General features: G+C 38.2%; 1 protein-coding gene across 1 annotated transcript in view; it reads left to right on the forward strand.

Annotated features, from left to right (window-relative positions):
* Window positions 1–12,233: 12,233 nt before the first annotated feature.
* LOC150075194 (sodium-dependent phosphate transport protein 2B-like) overlaps window positions 12,234–23,806 on the forward strand; it is a 35,208-nt gene continuing 23,635 nt past the window's right edge. Inside the window, exons 1-2 of the mRNA XM_090388396.1 lie at window positions 12,234–12,380; window positions 18,917–19,108. Of these exons, the coding sequence (XP_090244522.1) occupies window positions 12,257–12,380; window positions 18,917–19,108 (316 nt within the window). The 5' untranslated portion in view covers window positions 12,234–12,256. The remainder of the gene's footprint in view (window positions 12,381–18,916; window positions 19,109–23,806) is intronic.

Consider the following 23,806-nt stretch of genomic DNA (forward strand, 5'->3'; position numbering starts at 1 on the left):
TTCTTCAAATTGTTTTTTGCAATTAGGAAAAAAAGTAAAAATATTATTGGCCAATGTTGATTTCGAAAGCTTCAATTTAGTAACTTTTAAAACCATTCAAATGACCATATAAGTTGGCAATATTCTGTTGTTTGCCTTGCAGCTTTAAGTTAACTCATTCAAATGGTTTGTCATATCTGTTAAAATGCAACATCAGATAAAAAGGTGGGATCTTGCATTTGATTTTCAAGTTCTGTTGTGTTAGACTTCACTTGATTTTTAAGAAATATGGGTATTTCTTTCCGAATGGCAAAAAAAAAAACGCTGCAGACCTTTTCCGGCACTCAACCAGCGAATATCAGAATGGAGGAGCAAATCGCCATATGCAACATCCATTTCGCTCAAGAAATCGCGAAACGTACGATGGGTCAGAGAGCTATAACCTCCTTGTATAATATTGGTTACTTTTACAGCTACTTCCATGGCATTGACTTGACGTAGAGATTTTCCACAGAGTGCTTCTTGATGAATGAGGTAGGGCAGTTAATGTTATTTTGTTTCAATAGTCCACAAAACCCGATTCCAGTCCCCGTCATAGATTTGGCCCCATCAATGACAATGTAGGAACATTTATCGAATACTCCATAGTTTATAACAGAGTTTTGAACTGCTTCGAAAATATCATTACCTTTAGTAGTCCAATATAAAGATATAAGACTGAGCAGTTCTTCATTAATAGTAAAGTTCGAACAAAAATGAAAAGTGACTTACGTCTGCTTGATCAGTGCTTTCATCCAGACACAATGAAAAGTACCCACATTTTGCCATTGAATCACACAGCTTTTTTGAAAAACTTATTGATCCCTACGTTCTACACATCTTGCGACGGTCTGATGAGATAATGCCAGTTTCGAACTTTTCGGCTCATTAAATTGTTTTGCCATTTAAATTGCACATTTCTTCCAAATCACACCGTCACTAAAAGGCTTTTTTTGCTTTCGTTAACTCTAATGCCACTTTGTACGAAGCGGCAAGACTAGAACTTTGTGCAGTGTTAAGTTTAGCAAAAAAACTCGTTTGAAGCCTCAATTTCTTCTTATTTTCCGCAATAATGGTGCTTCTTGATTCCACAATATACATCTCAAATCTTTTACTGTGTAATGTAGTGTAGTGCGACGATAGTGCGCTTGCGCGAGTTGATGTATGTCGTGTCCGTTTATGCTCTTCATAGATAGCAAGTTTTAGTTACTTCTCCTTGACCGTACAGCATGATTCAAGTACCAATGGATTCCTCTTCTTCCGCCCAACAAGGATGAGCCATCATCTCACAAACAGGTATTTCATGTTTTTATACTTCTGCTAATGCTTCCATTATATTAGCTCTAACCAGTGTACAGCTAGCAAACACTAGTGCTCTAAAGGCGTATGGTGACATCGTGGACAACCTTTAGAAGTCACAAAGCCCTGCGCTGCTGAACCTTCCACGGTATGTCAAACTTTCCTATTCTTTCAGCTTTAAAAACTCCCCTCTCAGTAGAAAATACAATGGTTGTGTCAATACTAATCCTCAGAAGTGCACATAAAGGTACTGTATAACCCGTCTTATTCCGACTCCCACAAGCAAACCATCGTCAAAAGAACACCTAAAATACAAGCGGTTTTAATTCTTCGCGGAAAAGTAATTACCCGGACAAATTTCAACCTAAAGTCAAAGTATGGCAGTATCAGAAATTTCGACAAGCCTTCCCACGTGCTTCCGTTGTAAAGTAGATCAGGAAGCAGTAATCCAATGTATGTCATGTCGGCAATGTTACTGCGCGGCCTGTACCAAATGCGATATAAAGCGGCTCAACAAGCAGCGACGTCCATTTGCCCATTCTGCAAAGAAAACAAAGAACAAATGACAAATGCAACGGAATATGTGGATATCCAGGATGACTCGGAGGTAGAAAATAAACAAACAAACGTCCAAACATCAAACTTTGGTCAGACTCACGCTGCAAGTCAAACTGACTCAGTAGCGGATAACCTAGAGTGCGAAATGGGCCCAGAGATCTGCATTCAACAACCAATCATCACGACACATTAAAACCCTGTGGAATGCAGGAAAGAAAGCCAAGCGGAAAGTGCCTTCCTTATTGATGAGCAAAACAGGTTTCTGAAAAATACTGATGGCATCTGTGCAGAACACATGAAATTCTTCTCCATGCAAACTGCAGAATTTCTGGAAAGCATAATGTGGAAATTCAGATCAATCTTTGATAGTCTGCAGAATTTATCTGAAGAGAACCGGCAGCTTCGTGTATAGAACAATGACATGAAACAAGAAATAGGTCTCCTAATCAATCAAGTGCGTCAACTTGATTGATTAGGAGACTTATTTATGCCCAATTAAAACAGTATACTCAACAACGCCGCACTCAATGTGGCTCAGGGAACCTCGGAAAACAAGCCACGAGAGAGAGAGAGAGAGAGAGAGAGAGAGAGAGAGAGAATCCTTATTGCCCCTTGACGGCCATAAAGCCAGGGATTTACAGCCTTCCGAGATACTCGAACAATTATTTATAAAAAAAATAATAAAAAAAGTAATTATACAAATGAAAACATATTTCAATACAAAGGAGAGAACTCCTCACGAGAGTTAGGTCTGATCCAGCTGGCTTAACATCGAGATAAGAGCACCAGCTCAATCAGACAGGAGCAGATGCAAGGTACACATCAGTCATTGCTGATTAGTCGAGCAATGACTGATGAAGTAGAACTAGATACATGATTCCAACATTCAAAGGAATTATATTCCCCAACTTAGGTATAATGCAATGCCTCATATGCCTGTCACCCTTAGCCCAATGGCAGCCATAACACAACGAGATAAGAATCAGCTCGAAAGCAGAGATGCAGAGCCCAATGACGGTAACTCTCCCAAACCTGCATCTAACAACACCAGGGGTAGCCACTCAAATACCTCTCAGGTGGCCCTCTCCAAAATACCGACCCAAAATAATACCAAACCTAAAAGGTTAAAGGAGACAATCCATAGCGGAAAGGGTGCATCAAGACCCACATTTGCAGTAGTCACCGGCCAAAAAGATGCTGAGAATAACCAAAAGATCCCACCCTGAGAATAACCAACAAAAAGCATGAGAAATCAGATAACTTCGCTGAGAATAAACTTACCATAGGAAACAAACTGTCCACATATCATTCAATCCGACTCTCAGCAGATTATAATGACAATTCCCAGGGCTCCAGACTTGTGAAGGATATCTCTGTACACATCACAACGCACAGGAGACCTTAAAAAGAGACTTGCCACCTATACGAACTACAGTTACTATGGCTACCACCATTCAAATCGTCTATCAAAATGCAAGGAGTATTTGTAACAAACTAGACACTGTCGAACAGCTTCTCCTCTCAAAAACCTTTGATATTTGATATTCTCTGCATTGCTCTAACGTTGCTTGGGAATGGGCAGGACTCCCTTGCCTGCACTCCTCAGGCTGGATATCATATGCTCTGTTCTCTAGAGAGGATCGTAGAGGGGAGGGAGTCGCAATATTCTATAATACTACTATCTTCTCATTGGCACATTATGTAGTAACCCAATCCCTTGCATTTGAAGCTGCTGTGGTATCCCTCAAGCTCAACGCTAACCTGATAGACATAGCAACAGTATACATTCCACCAGGTCCAAACAGTGACATCATTGAAGATGTGATCCACTGGCTGGTAAATCACCTCCACGCCTCTGCTAAGCACATTATTTGTGGAGATTTCAATCTTCCACCTACTCTCACACATCTTAGTAGGAAACTCATTAGCAGTATGGATTCATTGGGTATCAGCCTACTTAACTGCCACCCAACGAGAGGGGCTAATCTCTTGGATCTGATAATCTCTTCAGCACCATGCGACCTCGAAGACAGTCCTCGCAACCTATTTCAATCCGATCACGAACCAATTGCCATACTCCTGCACTTAGCCGCACCTAAATTCGATATCCAAGGCCCGAAAAAGAAAAAAAAGACATCACAGCATCGTCCGCTCTGTCGTGGTGGACCAAATTCATTGATCCACCACGATGTCTTGAAGCTGCATCCTCGATACCTTGGGAGGCTCTCAATAATTGTGATCTCGAGCTAGCAGTGGACCTCATGACCAGATGGATTCGAACCATTGCAAGCTATGGTGCTACAAAGACTGTCTGCGTCACTCCCCGTTCGAGAGCTTGGTGGACACTAGCATTGAACAACAGCTTACAAGAAAAACAAAATCTGCAAAATCGATGGAAAGAATCAGGCGCTATACAAGATCGTATTGCCTTCTCCAGAGCCCGGGAAGTGTTCAACCGCCAGAAATCATTTGCAATTAAAGATCATTTAAATGCAACCCTACGAAAAGGCAAATCGTTTTATGACTTTCAGCACACAGGAAGTCCAAAAACACTAGACCTTGAACTTTGAACGGACCACATTGCACGGTTCTCAAACACTGTGCCCCGACGTACCTAGGCAACTTACCCATCAACAACGTTCCTACTGATATGCTCGCCACCGTTCGCATCACCAGGAAGCAGCTTATAACTGCTATAAATGGATTGCCGCCCACTGCAACTGAGAGCCCCGATTTTGTACAATTCGTGATTAAATGTCTTAGCTCGTTTATCATCGATCCTCTACTATCAATTTTTAACCGTGTCTTAACACAGCACTACTTTCCCCCTCTCTGGAACAGATATGCTGTGAGGCGACACCCTAAATGCCAATCTGCAACCCTCATTAAACAGTTTAGGCCAATCTCTCATTCTTCCAGCCTCTTGAAGCTCATGGAGAAGACATTACTTTCAACCATCATCAAGTCATCTGGACCACAATTAAGTCATGCCTCACAAACCCCCGCATATTCACTATGCCATTCCAGGAAGATCCACAGTCACCAATTTAACATCCATTACCAACACCATTCTCAGTGCACTAGAAGCTAAAGCAGAGCTTGCAGTCACGTACATCGACCTGGAAGCTGCCTTCGACTCCATCAGTATCCCCTCGCTTGTTTACCTGCAAGAAAACTACTTATACATAAAAGGACATGTTGTAGTTTATCACAATCCTGCTCTCTGACAGAACCATTCTTCTTAAAGCAGATCAACACAATCTGGAGAAAGATCACTGCGGGAGTGCCCCAGGGCAGAGTCCTCTCCGGACCATTATTCAGCACAGTTATTATTCCGTTTGTGCAACAGAGAGAAGACATACTCTGCTATGCCAATGATATTAAGATATATACTCAGATTAATCCCGGGGAACATCTCTCAAACATCAATAAAAAGATCTGTGAAAAGTTACACGACTTAGGATCGTATCTCCATAAATTTGGCCTCCTGATTAACCCTGCCAAATCAGCCCAAATTGCCTTTTCTCTGAAGTGCCAATCCACTGAAATCCAAGCTTCTCCAGACGGCATTCCATTCCCAGTGGTCAAGATGCATACGGACTTGGGGGTCGTCTTCGACTATAAACTGAGCTTCAACTTCCATATTGACCAACTCATGGCAAAATTCTGTCAAATGCGCTGGACCACAAAACAACAACTGCTCCACGTTAGGGATCTGGATGTGACTCGTCGGTACATATACACCTCAGTATACTCCGTCGTATTATATGCCTCGGAAATTTGGGGGTCCGTGGCTCCTACCAACATCAAGCGCGTGTACTCCGCCGAATACTGGCTCCTTCGTTGGATCACGCATAAACATCGTCGTCCACCCCAGAAAAGGCCAAATGCGACGGCGATCTCACTTAATTTTGCCCGACTTCCAAATCTTGTATTGGAAAAGCGCCTTGTTCTCACTGCCAAAATGACAATCGGAATGGTCTCGGAGCCAAGCATCTGGGAACTGTGCCGCTGGAAAATTCCTCTACCCGGACTGAGGTCAGTTCTCACGCTCACACCCCACTATAACAGACTAGCCCTTAGTGACCGCTTTCTTCCCAGGGAGATTCTCCCCACAATCCAATCAATTGACGGCGACCTCTGTAGGTTCCCGAAGGTTCAGAGATACCGAAGACAGATCCTTAAGAGTTTGACCTTGGCCAGGCAAACTGCACATTGATATGGGCAGCATAATAATGCCCAGTATATTATAAATAATGTTCAAAGGACGATGTCTGTATGAATGTGTTGTGCATAAAGTCAAGAATATCTTTATAAATATTAATATAAATATAATATAAATATAATATAAATATGAATGTATTTATGAATATCTTTATTAATACATTGTAAATAGTGTCAAAAGCATAATATTCTGTAAATAATCTGACACTGATTCTATTGCTGGCTCTGGTGGATGAGCCCGAACTTCGATGTGGGACCCGTCCGCCCAAGGCTATTTATCCACCAGCCAATGTAAAACCCCTGGCAGATATATATACTGTATATAGTGTCGTTTCACATTATACTGTTTAGGCACTGACAAACTTGCATGCAAACAGGACAGTGAATTTTATTCTTGTTGTTTGTAATAAAATAGTCTGATTCCCATCGGCTGTGATACACTCGCTTTTCTTCTTCAATTTTTCTTTTCTTGTTAGACATGGTTGTTCGACGATAAGTAGTAATTTATTAAGTAGAAGCGAAGTATATTGAAGATAACACGGAAATCAATCGTAATGCGTATCTAGTAATTTTGTGAGCCCCAGTGACACAACCTTGGTAAACGGACGAACGACACTAACGACGGGCGATCCGCCCCAGAGCATGCGCGTTGAAACGAAACATCTAGCATGGACGCAACGAAATGCACTTGAAGTCGCGCGTAGAAGCTAGGTTTACACTCGCAAGTAGTTTTGCGACGAGAATTTTATTTTGTCGCGCGTGAAAATCAAAAGGCCTAGCCCACAGGAGGGCTGCACAAAATCGTTCCGCCGGTCGTGGTTTGGACAGCCCTGCTTTAAGTAATGAGAACTTGATTTATTTGCACTGCTGTCCAAAAAGAATAAGAACCCCATTCCATTGTTTTCATAGTCCATTGAAACTTCCAAGATAAAGAAGTGATTCAGACCGGTATACTGCATAAGGCACATGAGAGACTAGTTAGTACTGTAAGTGGAAGTGGAAAGATATCTGGCGTTATTGTAGCCTATTTACTAAATGTTTAGCGGTGTTGCAAAATATTTTTAGCATCATATCAGCATTGTTTTCACTCTGAGTTTCTTTTACTTCAGTTATTAATGTAATTGGTGATTAAAATCCATTACAAATTACATTAAAATTCATTTCATTTACATTTATTTCTTCACGCAGCGGCCGGTGAACACTAAGAGACGTTCTTTCACTTTAAAAGTTAATAACTGATGTACATACTTGATTTCAGATGGCCTTAGTTAAGTTTGTGATTATTATATATCACAACACGTTTCTATCCCCCGAAATCTCTCTCACTCTATCTCTCTCGTTTGCATGTACAGTATTAGGCTCGAAACAAAGGAAGTTGCGTACCATTGCATTTATCATCAATTTAAAGATAAAGAGCAACAAGTTGGTAATCTATGCAGGCGTTTCAAGCATGTTCGATTTTTATTTCTTACATTAAGTGAATTTTTCATTTTTCTGATTAATACAGTAAAAACTAATTATTTTATTACCAACTAATTTCTAATTAACTAATATATATACAATAATGTATATAATGCATATATAAATAATTATTTTCGCTTCACTGCACAGACCTCACAACGTAATACTCGCTCATTTTGTAATACTTATTTCCTCCTGGATTTTTAATAAAAATTTAAGTGCAGCACGTATCTCGCAGATTTTCTGTGTTTTAATAAAATTAACAAGTTGAAACACGTACCCTTCAGTATGTAGTAAAAAAAAGAACTCGTTAAAAACGAGCTGTTCAAAAAAAAAAAACAATTGCTTCCATATGCGCGAAAGGAGAACATTTCTTTTTTGCGCATCCGCCATATTGCTCATTCATTCCTCCAATTAGTGCATGGCAACAAACATAATATTCAGTGCTGCTTCAGCTACAGTAATCTCCTACTGTATGTGGATAGCTACGTGTATGTATCAAACAAAAATAATAATTTCCATATTTCTATCTGTCCGATATTAATAAAATTTGGAATCTCTCAAATGTCAGGAAAAAACTAAATATAAAATATCACGAAAATCCATCCACTGGGAGTCGATTTGTTCGATGCGAGCCGACTGACATAGTAAAGACATTAGTCGCTTTACGTATATGCAAACGCACCTATAAAGGATGGGGATGTTGAATAATTAAAAAATATGGTGCAGGTGTCGAGTTATTTTTGACCTGAACACAGTGTCGACCGGGCCGGCCACAAGCACGTTCAAACGGTTCTGTCGAACAGGGGCCCGCGTCTTTTCCGCATTTCTATCAACAAGCCTATTGCCGTTTTAATGTCTAGTTACCTACATTATAGTCGACTTGAAAATTGCTAGAAGTAAAGCGTATACCTCATTCTCAATGTATACGTTTCGTTTGTAACATAGGATGTTATTTAAAAATGTAACTTTTATGTTATACTCACTTTCAATAATACCTGTATTGTTTTTAACTTCTGGAAGTAAGGAATTAACAGAGCCTGCAAGTAATTCCTGAACAAGGTTAAACAAATTTTGGGGCCGGCCCTGGGTGTCGGCGTCAGTAAGTTTGAAAAGCACTGTCCTATAGCATAATCCGCTGTAAAATTATGCAAAACAGCGTGTTCAAAACACACACAAACAAGAATTTTAATAAACATAAAGAAAAATGAGTAAACAAAATTCACTGATAAGTCGCTAAACAGAAAGTCACTGATGAGTGTATAATTAATCATATGAAAAAAAATATCACGGGAAATTATAACTCTTGAATTATAATTCTGAAGGGAAGCCTCTCAAACTAAAAACTTATATACATGTGTAAGGAAATGCATTTTACGGTAGGAAAAAAAAAAAAAAAAAAAGTTCAACCGAAATTCTGGTTATTGAAAAAATAAAAATAAATACAATGTGGTAATTTATGGACAACATATACTTTTTAACAATAAAAGCTTTATAGACAAATATTTGGGACATTTACAACATGTCATATGCAGAGATATGTATAATGGCAAAGATGTCAAACTCACTACCGTCATTAAAAAAGTTAAAAAAGTAAAAATTTTATCCTACCTGGTGTTTCTTCTTTATTAAAATAAAAACTACTTTTGCATAAAGTCTTACCAACTTGTTGAGGAAAAAAGTCGTCATTAGTCATCAGCTTCTAAAAATTATCTTAATAACGGAGAATGTTCTCTTAAATGATTCGCTGCATTGGTTGTTTGGAGAATTTACATGCATTTAAATTAACATTACTGTCAGTCAGTCAAAAAGCAGACGATCCCTGTAGGCAGTTAACAACTTGTCTCCTCAGTTCGTTCTTGACGAACGGAAAATTTCTGCTGGCACCTTTCGATATTATATCTGAGATTATATGAAATATGGCAAATTACATACAAATTAATTTAGAGGAGTAAACAACCTTTACATTTTTAAATAAGATTACATAGCTAACTAAAAACTCCTTTCAAACTGCTTTAGCGATGAAGCTTTATCTCCTACTACCGTTTACTAGCACTGAACGCTCTCTAATGGCGACAAACGGAGCCAAAATCAAAACTATGCTAATAATAATTATTATTATTATTAATAATAATTATTATTATTATTGCTAATACTACTACTACTAATAATAATAATATTATTATTATCATTCTTATTAACAGGTACAAAAAACAGCAATCAAACGTGCCTGAGGATGAGCTATAAAGCATGATTACACAGCTCCAGTGCAGAAGCTTGGAGAATTATCTATTTATTTATCTAGAAAATTACAAAAAATAATTTATTTTTATTTTGTTACACAGAGCATTAAAACTATGATAAATGAATACTTTAATTAAATACAAAGTATTTTAATCTGATGAAGGCTGCCACCCAGCCGAAAGCTAATTCATTTATCATAGTTTTAATGCTCTGTGTAACAAAATAAAAATAAATTATGAATCCAGAGCACGCAGGCGTGTTTTATTAAATTACGAAAAACTTTGACACACTTATAAATGTTTTATTTGTTCATTTTCTCAATATAAAATAGCATATTTGCTCATTGCATACTTCTTTTTTGTACTAAACTTTTTTTTTTTTTTTGAACAGATATATCAGGTAAGTATTGTATTCATATGTAATACTTATGGATATGGAATAAATAAACAAGATACGTAATTAATTATTTTTTTACACTTCCCTGTAATTAAAAAAATTTTATTGGGGTGAGTAGTTATTATGAATACATACATGTATTTATAAATCATAATCACGTACAGTTATAATATTTAACATTCGAAAGGTGTTCAGCTGGATTAGGGCTCCAAATGGCGGGTTCATCATAGTATTCTCCTAAAACCATTGTTGTACTCAGTGTACGTTTTCACAAGGAGCATGCATTATCCTCACAGATAGGCAGGGGGGGGGGAGTGATGAAAGCCATCACGGCCTATGGAGCAAACAGCTTCAACAAGCTGACTCGCCTTACCACACAGGGGACCCAGATAATCTGGGCTCTCCACCACAACGTCCGGGCGTGGGACAGCTGACCAGCCTGATTCCCCTCCCGACGAGACTGCAAATGCTGCTCACTTTTCAAAGAAATGATACAAGGAGGGTAAGGCAGAATTGTTCAAAATGTCATTTCATGGTTTCATCGATAACGGCCAATGGACTTATGATCCACGGTAAAACAGGCTCATACTGTCACAATATCACCATCAAATTTCATTGTTGGTACAATACAATAATGGTGGAAACATTATTTGTGCATACGGTCACGGCCAAGTTCGTCCATGTCATGACCGTACTTTATAGCCTGGTTTGTTATTCCGCATCACGTTCTGCCATCCTCTCTAATGTCCAATATTTAATTGTTAACAGAAAACAAGAACGTCTTCATTCAATTTAAAGATCTAGCCAGAAGGGGGAGCGAGTTTAATCCCTAAATTCTTTCTTTCCCCTCTCCCACCTTTTTTTCGCCAATACATACTGCTTTACTACTCATTTTTTTCACAGTTGTATATATAATTTCATTATTTATTTATTATTATTGTTATTATTATTTTTTTTTCGCCTTCTTTGTGAGGCAGGATGACGCCTACTGGTACGGCCGTGTGCTGGGCTTCTCACAGTGCTGGCATCCTGTGGTTTTGGCTTGCCTTTGGAAAAAAGGTTCTTTTTTATTATTATTTATTTTATTATTTTTTTTTTTCGTCTTCGAATTTGGCAGTACACATTTGTAGTCTGCCTCTTCATGGCTTGACCGGGAAATGGCTTTCCTGGTGATCGCCGCTTGCTGATAGCAAACTGGACAGGTACAATTCAACAGCTCCCACACATACGCACACACCTGCCCCTTGCAGTGTTCTGTCATATCCACAGAGTAAAACAGTGGAGTTGAACTGCTTTTCAGGGGGTCGTCCTACATAAGACACTTCGTACACATACATAAAATATTACAAATTTATTACATAGTTAACATAAATTGAACAGAAATATAACAATTCGTGACATAATGAAATCATCACATAACACAAAAGAAGAATAAAATTTCGTATTAATGTGATTTCGGGAAAATTTTTACAAGATTAGGGTTTAGCGAAATGTTGCCGTGGCTTTTCGTAAGTTTTTTCAGTCTCTCAGCCTCGATTTTGTTTTAGAATTTTAATTTCGGAAAACAGCTGCTCACATTTATAAATACTTCAGATTTGGAGATCGCTAAAGAGAAGACTGCGTCGTAGCAGATGTTCCCACTCCCTTCAGAGCAATTACAGAAAACCACGAGACTATCAAAAGCTACGTACTTGGCACCAATTTTTTTTTTTTTTTTTCCTAGTAGTTTAGTGCTATCAGATTTAAAGGGTACATGTACCAGTCTCCTACGGGCTGTCTCCCCTAGTACTATTGTATATAATAAAATATATTACTTCCCAAACATACAAGGTATAATTTAAAAATAAACTATGAAAAACGCTGTTTATTATTTCCTAAATGATTATTATTTTTTGTTTCATTTCTAGATTTAACATGGAGAGAGAAGGCTCAGCGTGTTATTGTTACCGTTCTCAAAATAATTGGCTTATTCACATTTCTGTATTTTTTTATTTGCTCTCTGGATTTTCTCACATCTGCATTTCGGTTACTGGGAGGAAAGAACGCCAGTAAGGCGATGACCAATAATTTACTATTACAAAATCCAGTCGTTGGTCTGATGATCGGTATCTTGGTTACCGCTGTACTGCAGAGTTCCTCCACCTCCACTTCTATTGTTATCGCCATGGTAGGCTCAGGATGTAAGTAATGCAAATTATTACTAGTTATTACACATATGTTTCTTGTATTCATTTTGTGTTCAGTAAAATTTTACTTATATCTACAAACAAGGGCGGGTTTACTGGCGTGCAGTGGCGTAGTTGCTCCAGGAGACCCAAAGTAATAAAGGAGATCCGAACTACGAGGGGTTTCCGAAAAGGTAACACTTTTTTTTTTTTTTCTTAATAATGGTGAAAGGTAATGAGATGAAATGCGGTGGACAAATAGACCCATTAATAACATTCAAAAAGACCGCCGGTGCAGTGTTGTGGTACTGTCGCCTCACAGTAGATTCCAGTTGCAAAATGGCGGCTACTGTGGTCCAAAACAGGTGTTCGTGAAGTTATTCGCTTTTTGCAAAAGGGTCTTCACCAAATGACATTCGCCATGAACTGGTTGCTGTGTATGGTGGAAAGGTGATGACAAAGAAGCAGGTGTGTTTTTGGTGCAGTGAATTTAAAGCGGGTCGTGTTGACATTGAAGATCGACATTGGGAGGGCAGGCAGGCCTTTATCGAGCATGACAGAAGACAACATTTCGCCCATTAACGGCATCATTCTTGAAAACAGGCGAATGAAACTGTGTGAATTTCGTGAACAGTCGTAAGTTGAATGTTCACGATGTCCTTGGCTTTCGAAACGTGTGCTGCGCTGGGTGCCCCCAAAATTGTCAGAGGAGGACAAAGAAAAATGCGTGGGGATGTGTCTGGAGAACCTGTTATGATACAGCGACGAAGGAGAGGATTTTCTCGCTCGCATAGTCATAGCAGACGAAACATGGGTTCATTACTTGACCCTGGAGAGCAAACAAGACTCCATGACCTGGAAACATCCAAATCTCCTGTGCAAAAAATTCAAACTGTTCCCAGTGTCCGAAAAGTCATGGCCAGTGTTCTGTTGTTGGATTTCTTGCTGAAGGGAGCTACAATCAATGCACAGCTTTACTGTGCAACATTGGAAAAACTGAAAGCCAACATTGGTTCAAACGACCAGGACTCCTCCAGACAAGAGACGTGATTTTGTTGCACAACAACCCAACTCCACACCACTCGTAATCGTTTGGAAACTCTGTCATATCTCCCCCTACAGAGATTACAGATAGACCTAATATAATAATTTGTATTTTTTGTAGAACACAGACTTAACACCTTCAGACTTCCATTTGTTTGGCCCTCTGAAAAAACACCTTTCAGGAAAGCATTTCACCATGGATGAGGAAGTACATCAGGCGGTGTGTGTGTGTGGGCACAAACTTCTTCAGTACTGGTATTGATAAGCTGATCTATTGCTGGGACAAGTGCATCAATAAAACTGGAGGCTTTGTGGAGAAGTGCATGTTCACTTATTTCTTGGCGTGTAATTTCAACTTCGCATTATTAAACATCATCAATAAAAAAAATGTGTTACCTTACTTTTCAGAAACTCTTCATAATAAGATTCTGTTAATATAGAGAAAGGGAAGAGATCCCGCGACCTTATTTTAGCTCCTCTTAAAATTATGTGAACAAGGATCTCATACTACATAAATTCGGCATTGTCTTCGAACTACTGAGTAGTATCTAAACATTTACTTATGGAAAAAATAATTTAATTATTACATTTAATAATAATAAAATAAAAATATAATACCAAATCTTGTAATACGGGCTGTTTAATGCAAAAATGGTATTTAATGTGCCGAGCACACTTGGCGCATTATGACCTTATATGCAAACTAACTGAACCTATTTTCCTGGAGATAATCAAATTTTTTGAAAATAGTGGCACTGCAACTGGTTCACACTCTTTATATCCTTGAATTAATTTCTTTAATTCAATAAATAATGCACAACAGTAAATAGATGATTAAAATTTTAGTGACAAAATAAAATGTTAAAGAGATGTCAGTGTTTGTAAATTTTAATTATAGATTGGTTAACTCAGTATACTTATCTCAGGAGCTCAAATTTTTACAGATTATTGACGGGAATATAAATTATATAATTATTGATAATTTCATATATTTTTAAATTAGGACATCATAATTTTCATCCTGCAAACTGACCACACACACACACACACACACACACACACACACACACACACACACACACACACACACACACACACACACACACTTTGTAAACAAAAAAAAAAAAAAAAAACACAAACTATTATATTAGGTCACCCAAATATATAAATTCATCTGCCGTTCTGTGTCTTATGTCTGTTAATTGCACATGTTCTTTGGTCGATTTGTCTGTTTTGCTAGATGAAAAACCCCAGTTTCTGGGAGGAAAACCTTGCTATCTATGCCTGAGAGTGAAAAAAAAAACCATTAAAGTTCCTCGCGTCATTGACGGGATTCAAACCCGGGCCTTTTCCACCCAATGTGAGGCAGGCGGTGACAATACCACTGTGCTACTGCGCAGGCACACTTTGTAGACATAGTAGTCATAGTATACTAATGTATGTATGGTGGCACCTAGACTTAAAATACATCTCCACCGTAGGATCAGTATCAAGTAGAACCCCGCATATAACGGAAGTTAATGGCTAATGGCATGTGGACCCTGCCCTTATTTCTTACCCCTCACGAACCTGTCTATTCGCCGAATAATTTTTATTTATTTATCTTACGCGATATAACTACTTTATTCAACTTGCAACAAGAATCTATTAGTTAATAAAACTAATTTCCAAAGTTTTTTATAAAGATTTTATTTTGTAAGATTTTGTATCTTACAGGATGTCAACCAAAACACAGCTGACCGTAGAAATGCTGAAAGCAATACTACAAGTTAAGTGCGACTTTGCTAATTCTTGTGAAGAATTTTATGAAAAAATAGCAAATAAGGAAGAATTATTATGAAAAATTCACTCAGCAGAAAAATATATTTAATTATATTATTTAATTTCTCTTGTTTTTATTGTTAAAAGAAGTATGTATTTTTATTATTATTTCTCAGAAAATACCTAACCTTTTTTCATTAAACAAAAATGAAAATCGATTAAAAACATGACCCCTAAGTGTTTTTTTTTTTCATTCTAATTACAATTATTTTTCTCAGTTCACATCCTTCACGCAAAGCTCTGTTCACTACGTAGCCTAACATGAAGGGTGCCATATAATGAATTTCTGCCTTTCTGTGAAAAAAAAAATAATATATATAGCATTAGCAAGGACACGTGATGCAAGAAAGCAAGCTTATATAGCATCAGCCAAAAAAAAAAAAGACACACACACAAATTCTCATTCATCCATCCACTCACTACAAATGTTTGTCAAGTTCTGCCTTGAATCTATTTAAGCTATCAACTTCTACAACAACAACAGATGGAAGTTTGTTCCAGCAATCAACCACCTGCTGGCTAAAGCCAAACTTCCACACATCTATCCTACAATTGTCTTTCCTCAATTTGAATTTATGCCCTCTCAGGCAATTATTCTGAGCAAGAGGAAGAATCCCATCAGCATTCAGTATGCTCAAACCATTCAAGGCTTTATACAACTCAGTCAGATCACCTTGCAGGTGCCTAGTCTCCAGACACTGTAATCTGCAAAACTTAAGCCTTTCTTCATAAGAGCAATCCTTTGTTCCATTCACTAATCTTGTTGCCCTTCTCTGTACTCATTCCAACAGCTCCACATCCTTCCTAAAATGAGGCCTCCAGACGTGTATACAGTACTCAAGGTGTGGCCTGACCATTGCCTTATACAAGGGGATAATCACCTCCTTATCCCTGCTAGAAAAATTCCTGTATATCATTGACAAGACACCATGAGTTACTCTTGCAGATCATCAGCACTGTTCAGAAAACTTCATATCTACCTGCACAATTACCCCAGGTCCTTTTCACTCTCTACCACTGTCAGTGTAGTACCACACAGTTGATACGTTACTCTGCGGTTACTGCTTCCCATATGCAGTACATTAACATTTGTGAATGTTAAACTTCAGTTGCCACCTCTCAGCCCATCTGCTCAACTTTTCTAGATCCTGTTGCAGTAGCGTGCTGTCATTAGTGTCATTAACAACCCTGCCGACCTTCGTATCGTCTGCAAACTTGGACATTAAGCCTGATATTAAGCCTATCATCAATATCATTAATGAATATAAAAAACAACAATGGACCCAACACTTAACCCTGGGGATTCCGCTAAAAATATTAGTCCACAAAGAGTAGTGTCCATTGATTACCACTCTCTGTCTTCTCCCACTCAACCATCCCTTTATTCATAGCAGCAATTTGTCTCCAATGCCACACTGCTCCAATTTGTGCAGCAGTCTTCCATGTGCAACAGTATCAAAAGGCTTTCTAAGATCCGAATATATGATATCAAAATTATTCTTTGCATCCAATTCTTTTGTGACTACATCATAGTAGTCACAAGGTCATAGTCAATCATAGTCACATAAATATATATACAGTATATATTTTTTTTAAGAAGTTTTATTTTATAAGTTTAGTTCAAAGAAGTCAATATATTTAATTTATATTTTGTATGTGAATATGTTTATATACATTAAAAAAAATGTGTATATTGTTTCTAGGGGGGAATGTTGAAAAATCCCCTCCCCCACAGATGTCCTGCATTGGAATGCTAAGGATCTGGTCACTTTAATCTAGTCTTTCTGATATTTCTAACCCTCAAACATATCATAATTACAATTTTCAAAACAGTACTAGCTGGACATAATTAAACTCATACTAAACTAAATGATAAAAACAAATTACTAGTTATGAAAGCTCTAGCAATATCTGAGTTTAAATCAGAAGACAGTCACAGGTTAAATGCCAGAACTCCTGTAGAATTCCCTGGCGTCTGCAACTGAGATCAAGTAGAGTTACTCCTAACCAAGCAGGTGTAAGTGCCCCATTTTTCATGTTTCTTTCAAGTTTGTAACTACTACAGGTTCTCTTATTTATTTATTTTTTCTCTTTTTTATTTTTTCCCTTATTTATTTAATTATTTTATTTAAAAATTATTTTATTTATTTTTCTTTAATAATAATTAGTATTTTAACATTTTATCTAATTAAATTATTATTTTTTAAATTTTCTTTTTGAAACTTGAATAATATTTTGTCCATTTAAATATTTTTATTCTAAAATTGTTAATTATGCTAGCCCCTTTGGGAACACTTTTTCTTTTTTTTTTTTTAATGATAGTTCCTTCAGGGGTAGGATTTGCTGGTCTCCAGTTTATGAGAGATGGGATTTTCACCTGCTTATACCCAGATTTGGGCTTCTTGGGTACAAGAACTGCTGGCATCCACTGGTATTACACTTTCTCCAGTGGAAGCGGGATTCTTTGTGGTATTCACCATCGTACATGATTATAGGAGACTGCTGCACCCATACAACTTGCGCTTCTTCCTATGGGTGGTGGTAATGTTACATTTAGTTTAGTACGTGTATAGTTGGGCCCGCCTCCTCATGATGTGGATGGGTACTTGGAAGCAGCCTTCCTGGTAGCTAAGCAGCCAGAAAAACTAAACAACATAACAACACGCATGCTACCCAAACATAGCACTACACTCGTTTCTGGGCCATTACAGAATTTTGTATATCATCACAGAAAACCATGGCGGAGATGAACTAACATTTAGGGGGCATCTTACATAAGACACAACACATGTCCACTACTGGTCTCTCAGGGTACATTTAATGTAATTTGAGAATGAAGCGCAGCTTCGAAAAGCATGTTTCACGATTTTCAGGCAGTATAAATTGGCTTTTATTCCACTGATTCTTTAATTCGTTAACTTCTGCAATCAGAACCTCTAAACATACAGCTCTTTTTTCCCATTGTATCTCCAGTTGTTTTCCTTCAAATACTGGTCACTTATCCTAGAAACAGGCAGAGATGTACTGTGAATTGGTTAAGAAAGGAGCTTCTTCGAGGAGAATTTCAACTAATGGTCATCCCTGGTTAAAAAAGTCCGTTAAATTTTATCAAACTAATTTTTTATTAAGGGGCATGCGTGTGCTCCTTCCTGCACAAACCTGTTAATGAGCATAATTGAGAGGTAATCGCTTCATTTGGTTGTGACAAATCATTCGATTATACTCATGTTGATAGAATGATGAACTTTCATAAAGTTCGATAGACAGTAAATTTTCATCTCATGTTTTGTTTGTCCCTATGGAGATGCAAGGTCTTTCTCCCAGAAAGTTTAGTTTTCAGTGAAAACAAGCGAACTGCTTATAAAATACACTGTGCACACTGATGCACCATAGCTTTCTAAGTTGCTTTGGTGAGCCACTGTACTCATCAATGTACATATTGTGTATTTTTGTACAATATTATCCCCAAAAGTGTTATATCCACTCTGTGCATCTTTTTGAGATACTGTACTTGCAATTGAACATATTACTCCATATAAGCAAGTTTCACTTGTTATGGTGCCGAATTTAAGGTGAATGTTTTAAATGATACTATTTTAGGAATTTGAATTTATACTTAAACGACTTTATATTTATTACTGTTTCTCTGTTATTTGTAAAAATGAGATTTTTATATGTTTGCATAGTAATCAAAATAAAACACGCCATTCCTATTGTTATGGGAGCTAACATTGGTACCTCCATTACCAATACTATCGTATCTCTGGCTCAGGTGGGCAACCGTAATCAATTCAGAAGGGCATTTGCTGCAGCTACAGTACACGATATGTTCAATTTCCTTACAGTAATAGTCCTTCTTCCATTTGAAGTAGGAACTGGTAAGTAGATTTTTTCCTCGTGTCTTTTCAGTAATTTGCTGTATAGGCTAATAAGTTTTAAATAGTGTTTCAAATAGTGATATATGAGTATATGTTAGGAGGAAGAAAGTCGTAAAAATATGTAAAATTAACAGGAAAAATAAATACATAAATCATTATTTTTATTTTGTCCTACACAAGCAAGGTTTCTTCTAGAAGTGAATTAATTTTTTTTCTCCAAAAAATTTCAGGACAATAGTAATATAAAAGACAGCATAAACATTACAAATAGTTAACCAGTCTGAATAACTGAAAATGTAAAAATAAAAGTTAGAAATCATTGTTGAGAAAACTTTTCCTTTTTACTCAACAACAGACCAGTAAGATAAAATAGATCACAAAAATTTCAATGCATTGAATCCTGAAGAGAATGGCACAACAGTCTTACCATCAAACATCAGCTATATTACTCACTGGAGGTAGTTCACGCTACTGTTAAAACACTTATGGAAACGCCCAAAATGAGCCAAGATTACCTATGTCATATTGATGAATATAACATTTTACGTAGATCGTGCGAGGGAACCTGTAGATTTAGCTGAGAAAATATCTTTTAAAACATTTAGTGAGCTTTCTCTCTGCCTGCACAAGGACCTAGAGGAATTTCTTTTTCAGGAGAAAAAAGGTGTTGGTATGAGGATTGTAAATGGGATACTTTCAAGATGGCACACACTTGAAAGTGCTCTACATGATGTTGGCAATGAAAATGAACGGCTAAAGGAGGAGGTCACTGGCTTAGAGAGGGTACTAGATGTGAATGAGAAACAACTGAGAGAGATCCAGATCAAGGAAGACTGGCTTACTAAAGAACTGTTTAATGCTTCCTTGTTGGGAGCAGAAAATAAATGCTTAAAGGATAACATTACATCCTCAGAGGTGAAATTGGAGGAATACAAACAAAAAGTTGAAGGACTGAAAAATAAGGATAGTGATATGGTAAGAGAACTATATAGTAAGGTAATCCAGCATAGAACACCTCAGAATCAGGTGAACATCGAGGGATGAGGGCAAACTAAGGGCAGAAATGAAAGTCAGGTGTGCTTGTCTTCCTCATCATTGGATAGGACAAGAGGACATGTTCTGATAGTGAAAGCAGCTGAGGGATCAAAATTGAAAAATAGTGATGAGGTGCATTTAGCAGTAACTAAAGAGTTTAAAAGCAGCTTAAAGAAAATTAGGATAAGGAGGCTTCGGAAGATTAGGGATAATGGTGTGGTATTAGAGATGCAAAGAGAAAAGGAGCTACAAGAGGTAAAGGAATGCGAGAGCATTAAACGATTGGGCGTGATTCTCTCAACTCCAAAAGAGCCAGGGCGAAAAATAATATTGTATGATGTAGAAAAAATGATCAACATGGAAGACCTGTTAGAAGACTTATACAACAAAAATTTACTAAATATGAACATCTCTAGGGAGGAAGTGAAGATGGAGATATTTGTCCGTTTTTGTAGTATTAATAAAGCAAAAACAGGAAATAATTGGGTCCTGCAGGTGTCAAGGGGTATTAGAAGTCGTTTGTTACTGCATGGTAGGATTTTCATTGGCTTCATGTCGTATAAGTTCAATGACTTTCATTTAGTTACTTTGTGCTACAGTTGTCAGGGATTTGGTCATACAGCCAGAACATGTTATCACACAGACCCTGTCTGCAGTCACTGTGCAGGTATAGGACACTCCTACACATTCTGTACTCATCAGCGAGAACAACCGATCTGTTCCAATTGTAAGGCAAAAAATCGAGCTGCAAATCATTCTGTAAGGAGTAAACAGTGTCCAGAATACTTGAATGCACTTAAGTTGGTCAAAGAAAGAGCACGGCAATTTGATAACGTTAATGGCAGATATTGATAATCACTTAATTCGTAATCAGTGCAATGCAAAATCGAATGGTAAAAAGGTAAAGTGCAGCCATTATCAACCCACTGCAGGATGGAAGCCTCCTCAACAATTCATGCTGAGGGAAGTGGACCATAATCTGCCACGCTGGTCCAGTGCGGGTTGGCAGATCGACCGTATTCAGCAGTCAGGGGTTTGAACCCCGGTCTACTCAAAGAGCGTGTGCTACTGCACTCCCGCTCCTGACCACTCGGCTACGGAGGCTGAATGGTAACCTACGCATACTACAGATTAATGCTCAGAGATCAAAATCTGTGGCTGATGAAATTAGACTAGTGTGCAGCAGAGAGAATATTGATATAGCCTGCATACAGGAACCATACTTAGTGAAAGGTCAGCCTACAGGATATCCACTTTCAGCACGTGTACTCTGTGCAGATGAACCAGACTTAAGAGCTGCAATTTTAGTGTTTAATAAGAACATAGTTATTACTGTTATAAATTCGTTGTGCTCTTCACAGATAATGTGCATAGGGGTAGAGTCAGATCTTGCATCATTCTATCTATGTTGTATGAATTGTCATCACTCGACAGACATTAATTTCTACATCAGGTACATGGAACTGGTTCAAAATCGCTTGGGTAGTAATTCAGTAATATTTGCGATGGATTCTAATGCAATATCAGCATCGTGGTTTGATAGAATTACAAATGATCATGGTCATCAACTAGATGAATTCTTGGCTTGTTGTGGATTGTTTATACAAAATCTACCAAGTTCAGATAGTACTTTCTTCACTGTTAATGGAGAATCAAATATTGACTTGACAATTTGTAATGTAAGGGCAGCTGGTATTGTGGATGATTGGTGATTAAGAGCAGACTGGGTCTGCTCTGATCATCGGGCCATTGTATTTTGGGACATAACAAAACTAGCTCCGTCTCAGGAACAGTTACGACGATTTGCTATCAAAAATGCAAAGTGGAATAGGTTTGATGAATATATTCATGTCTGACTTGGGAATCAGGGTATTTGGGCATTCAGTCAGATATCTGGAGAGAATGCAGTGGAGTTACTTCAGTGCTCTCTCTTTGAGGCTTCCAGCACATCTATGAAGCAAAAGAACTGTAATAGGATTCCAGTTAAATGGTGGTCTGGTAAGTTAAGCCAACTTCGGAAGCAGGTTCATAAAGTGCAGAAAAGGTACCAAAGAATTAAGCATAACAATGGGGAGAAGGAAGTTAATATATTTAAAGTAGCGTATCAAAGGATATGGAGTGCATACGTGCGTATGATATCTAAATCAAAATTAATTGCATGGAGAACATTGGTTAGAACATTGGGCAATGAGAACCCATGGGGAATTGTTTGTTGTTATTTGGTTTTTAGGAGCATTAGCAACTAAGGCCATATTGCTCCAGGAATATGCGGTGGTCATTCCGTGACCTTCGGCATCCTCTGTATTTTGTGGTGACAGGCTCGAACCCCGGTCTAATCAAGAAGCGTGTGCTACGCACTGCTGCTCCTTCCCACCTGGCTACGGAGGCGCCTTGGGGAATTGTATATAAGCTATGTACTGGCAAGACTAAAATATATAATGGAGACAGCATACTCTATTGGAGGTGTTGAACAGGAAAGTACTAGTTGGAGAGAAAGTATGTCTGGAATTTTCGATCATCTGATTGGAGATACTATCTCTGAGCAAGACGATGAGGAACAGATGTTGATGAAAAGGCTTAATCATGCTTACTCTGGGTTACATGACGAGGATCCCTTTAGCCTTATTGAACTCTGTGATGCAGTACAATGCATAAGGAACAATAAATTCCCAGGGATGGACCTCATTGAAGGAGAGGTCATTAAACGGGCTCATCGACTGATACCAGGGATCCTTCTTGAAGCTTTCAATAGTTGCCTGCATAACGGTTATTGTTGTTATTTGGTTTTTAGGAGCATTAGCAACTAAGACCATATTGCTCCCTCCGGGATATGTGGTGGTCATTCCTTGACCTTTCCGCATCCTCCGTATTTAGTGGTGACGGGCTCAAACCCCAGTCTAATCAAGAAGTGTGTGCTACGCACTGCTGCTCCTTCCCACCTGGCTACAGAGGTGCCCTGCATGACAAGGCCTTTCCATCACCATGGAAGGATGCCCTATTTAAGCTGATACTGAAGGGACCATCTAGGCCAAAGATTGATCCATGATCTTATCGATCTATTGCCCTTCTCCCTGGATTATGAAAGGTGTTTGAAAGGATGCTGGCAAGACGGATTACTGACTATACTGAAAAAAACTTAGGCTGGTCTGGCAGGTAATATGGTTTTACTCCAGGTCATGGAACAGAAGATGCGCTTCGGGCATTGCAAAACTATATATTAGGCTCGAACAGTAAGTATGTCCTTGGAATCTTTATTGACTTTGAGGGAGCTTTTGACTCCATTCAATGGAGCAACGTTCTTGTGATGTTGAGACTTGCAGGATGTTCAACTAAGATCTTTAGGGTGGTAAAGGACTACTTCACGCACCGTACAGTGACTGTTAAGTCGTCGGTTGATTCTATTGTACGAGAGGTGACCAGGGGATGCCCACAAGGATCGGTTTGTGGACCACTAATGTGGAACCTCATTTTGGAGGACTGGCTGTGTAGGGACTTCGAGCATACAATGAAATGAAATGAAAATTATTTAATGAAAAAACTTTCAAGCCTAAAGACCAGTAAGGCTCCTGGAGTTGATGGAATATACCCTATAATCTTAAGAGAGGCGGCAAGCGAGTGCATTGAACCACTGAGGCTAATTATGCGAGCATCACTAGACTCTGG

The sequence above is a fragment of the Mastigoproctus giganteus genome, chromosome 14, assembly GCF_048544385.1.
Source record: "Mastigoproctus giganteus isolate SK-2022 chromosome 14, ASM4854438v1, whole genome shotgun sequence".
In the NCBI taxonomy this organism is placed as follows: Eukaryota; Metazoa; Arthropoda; class Arachnida; order Uropygi; family Thelyphonidae; genus Mastigoproctus; species Mastigoproctus giganteus.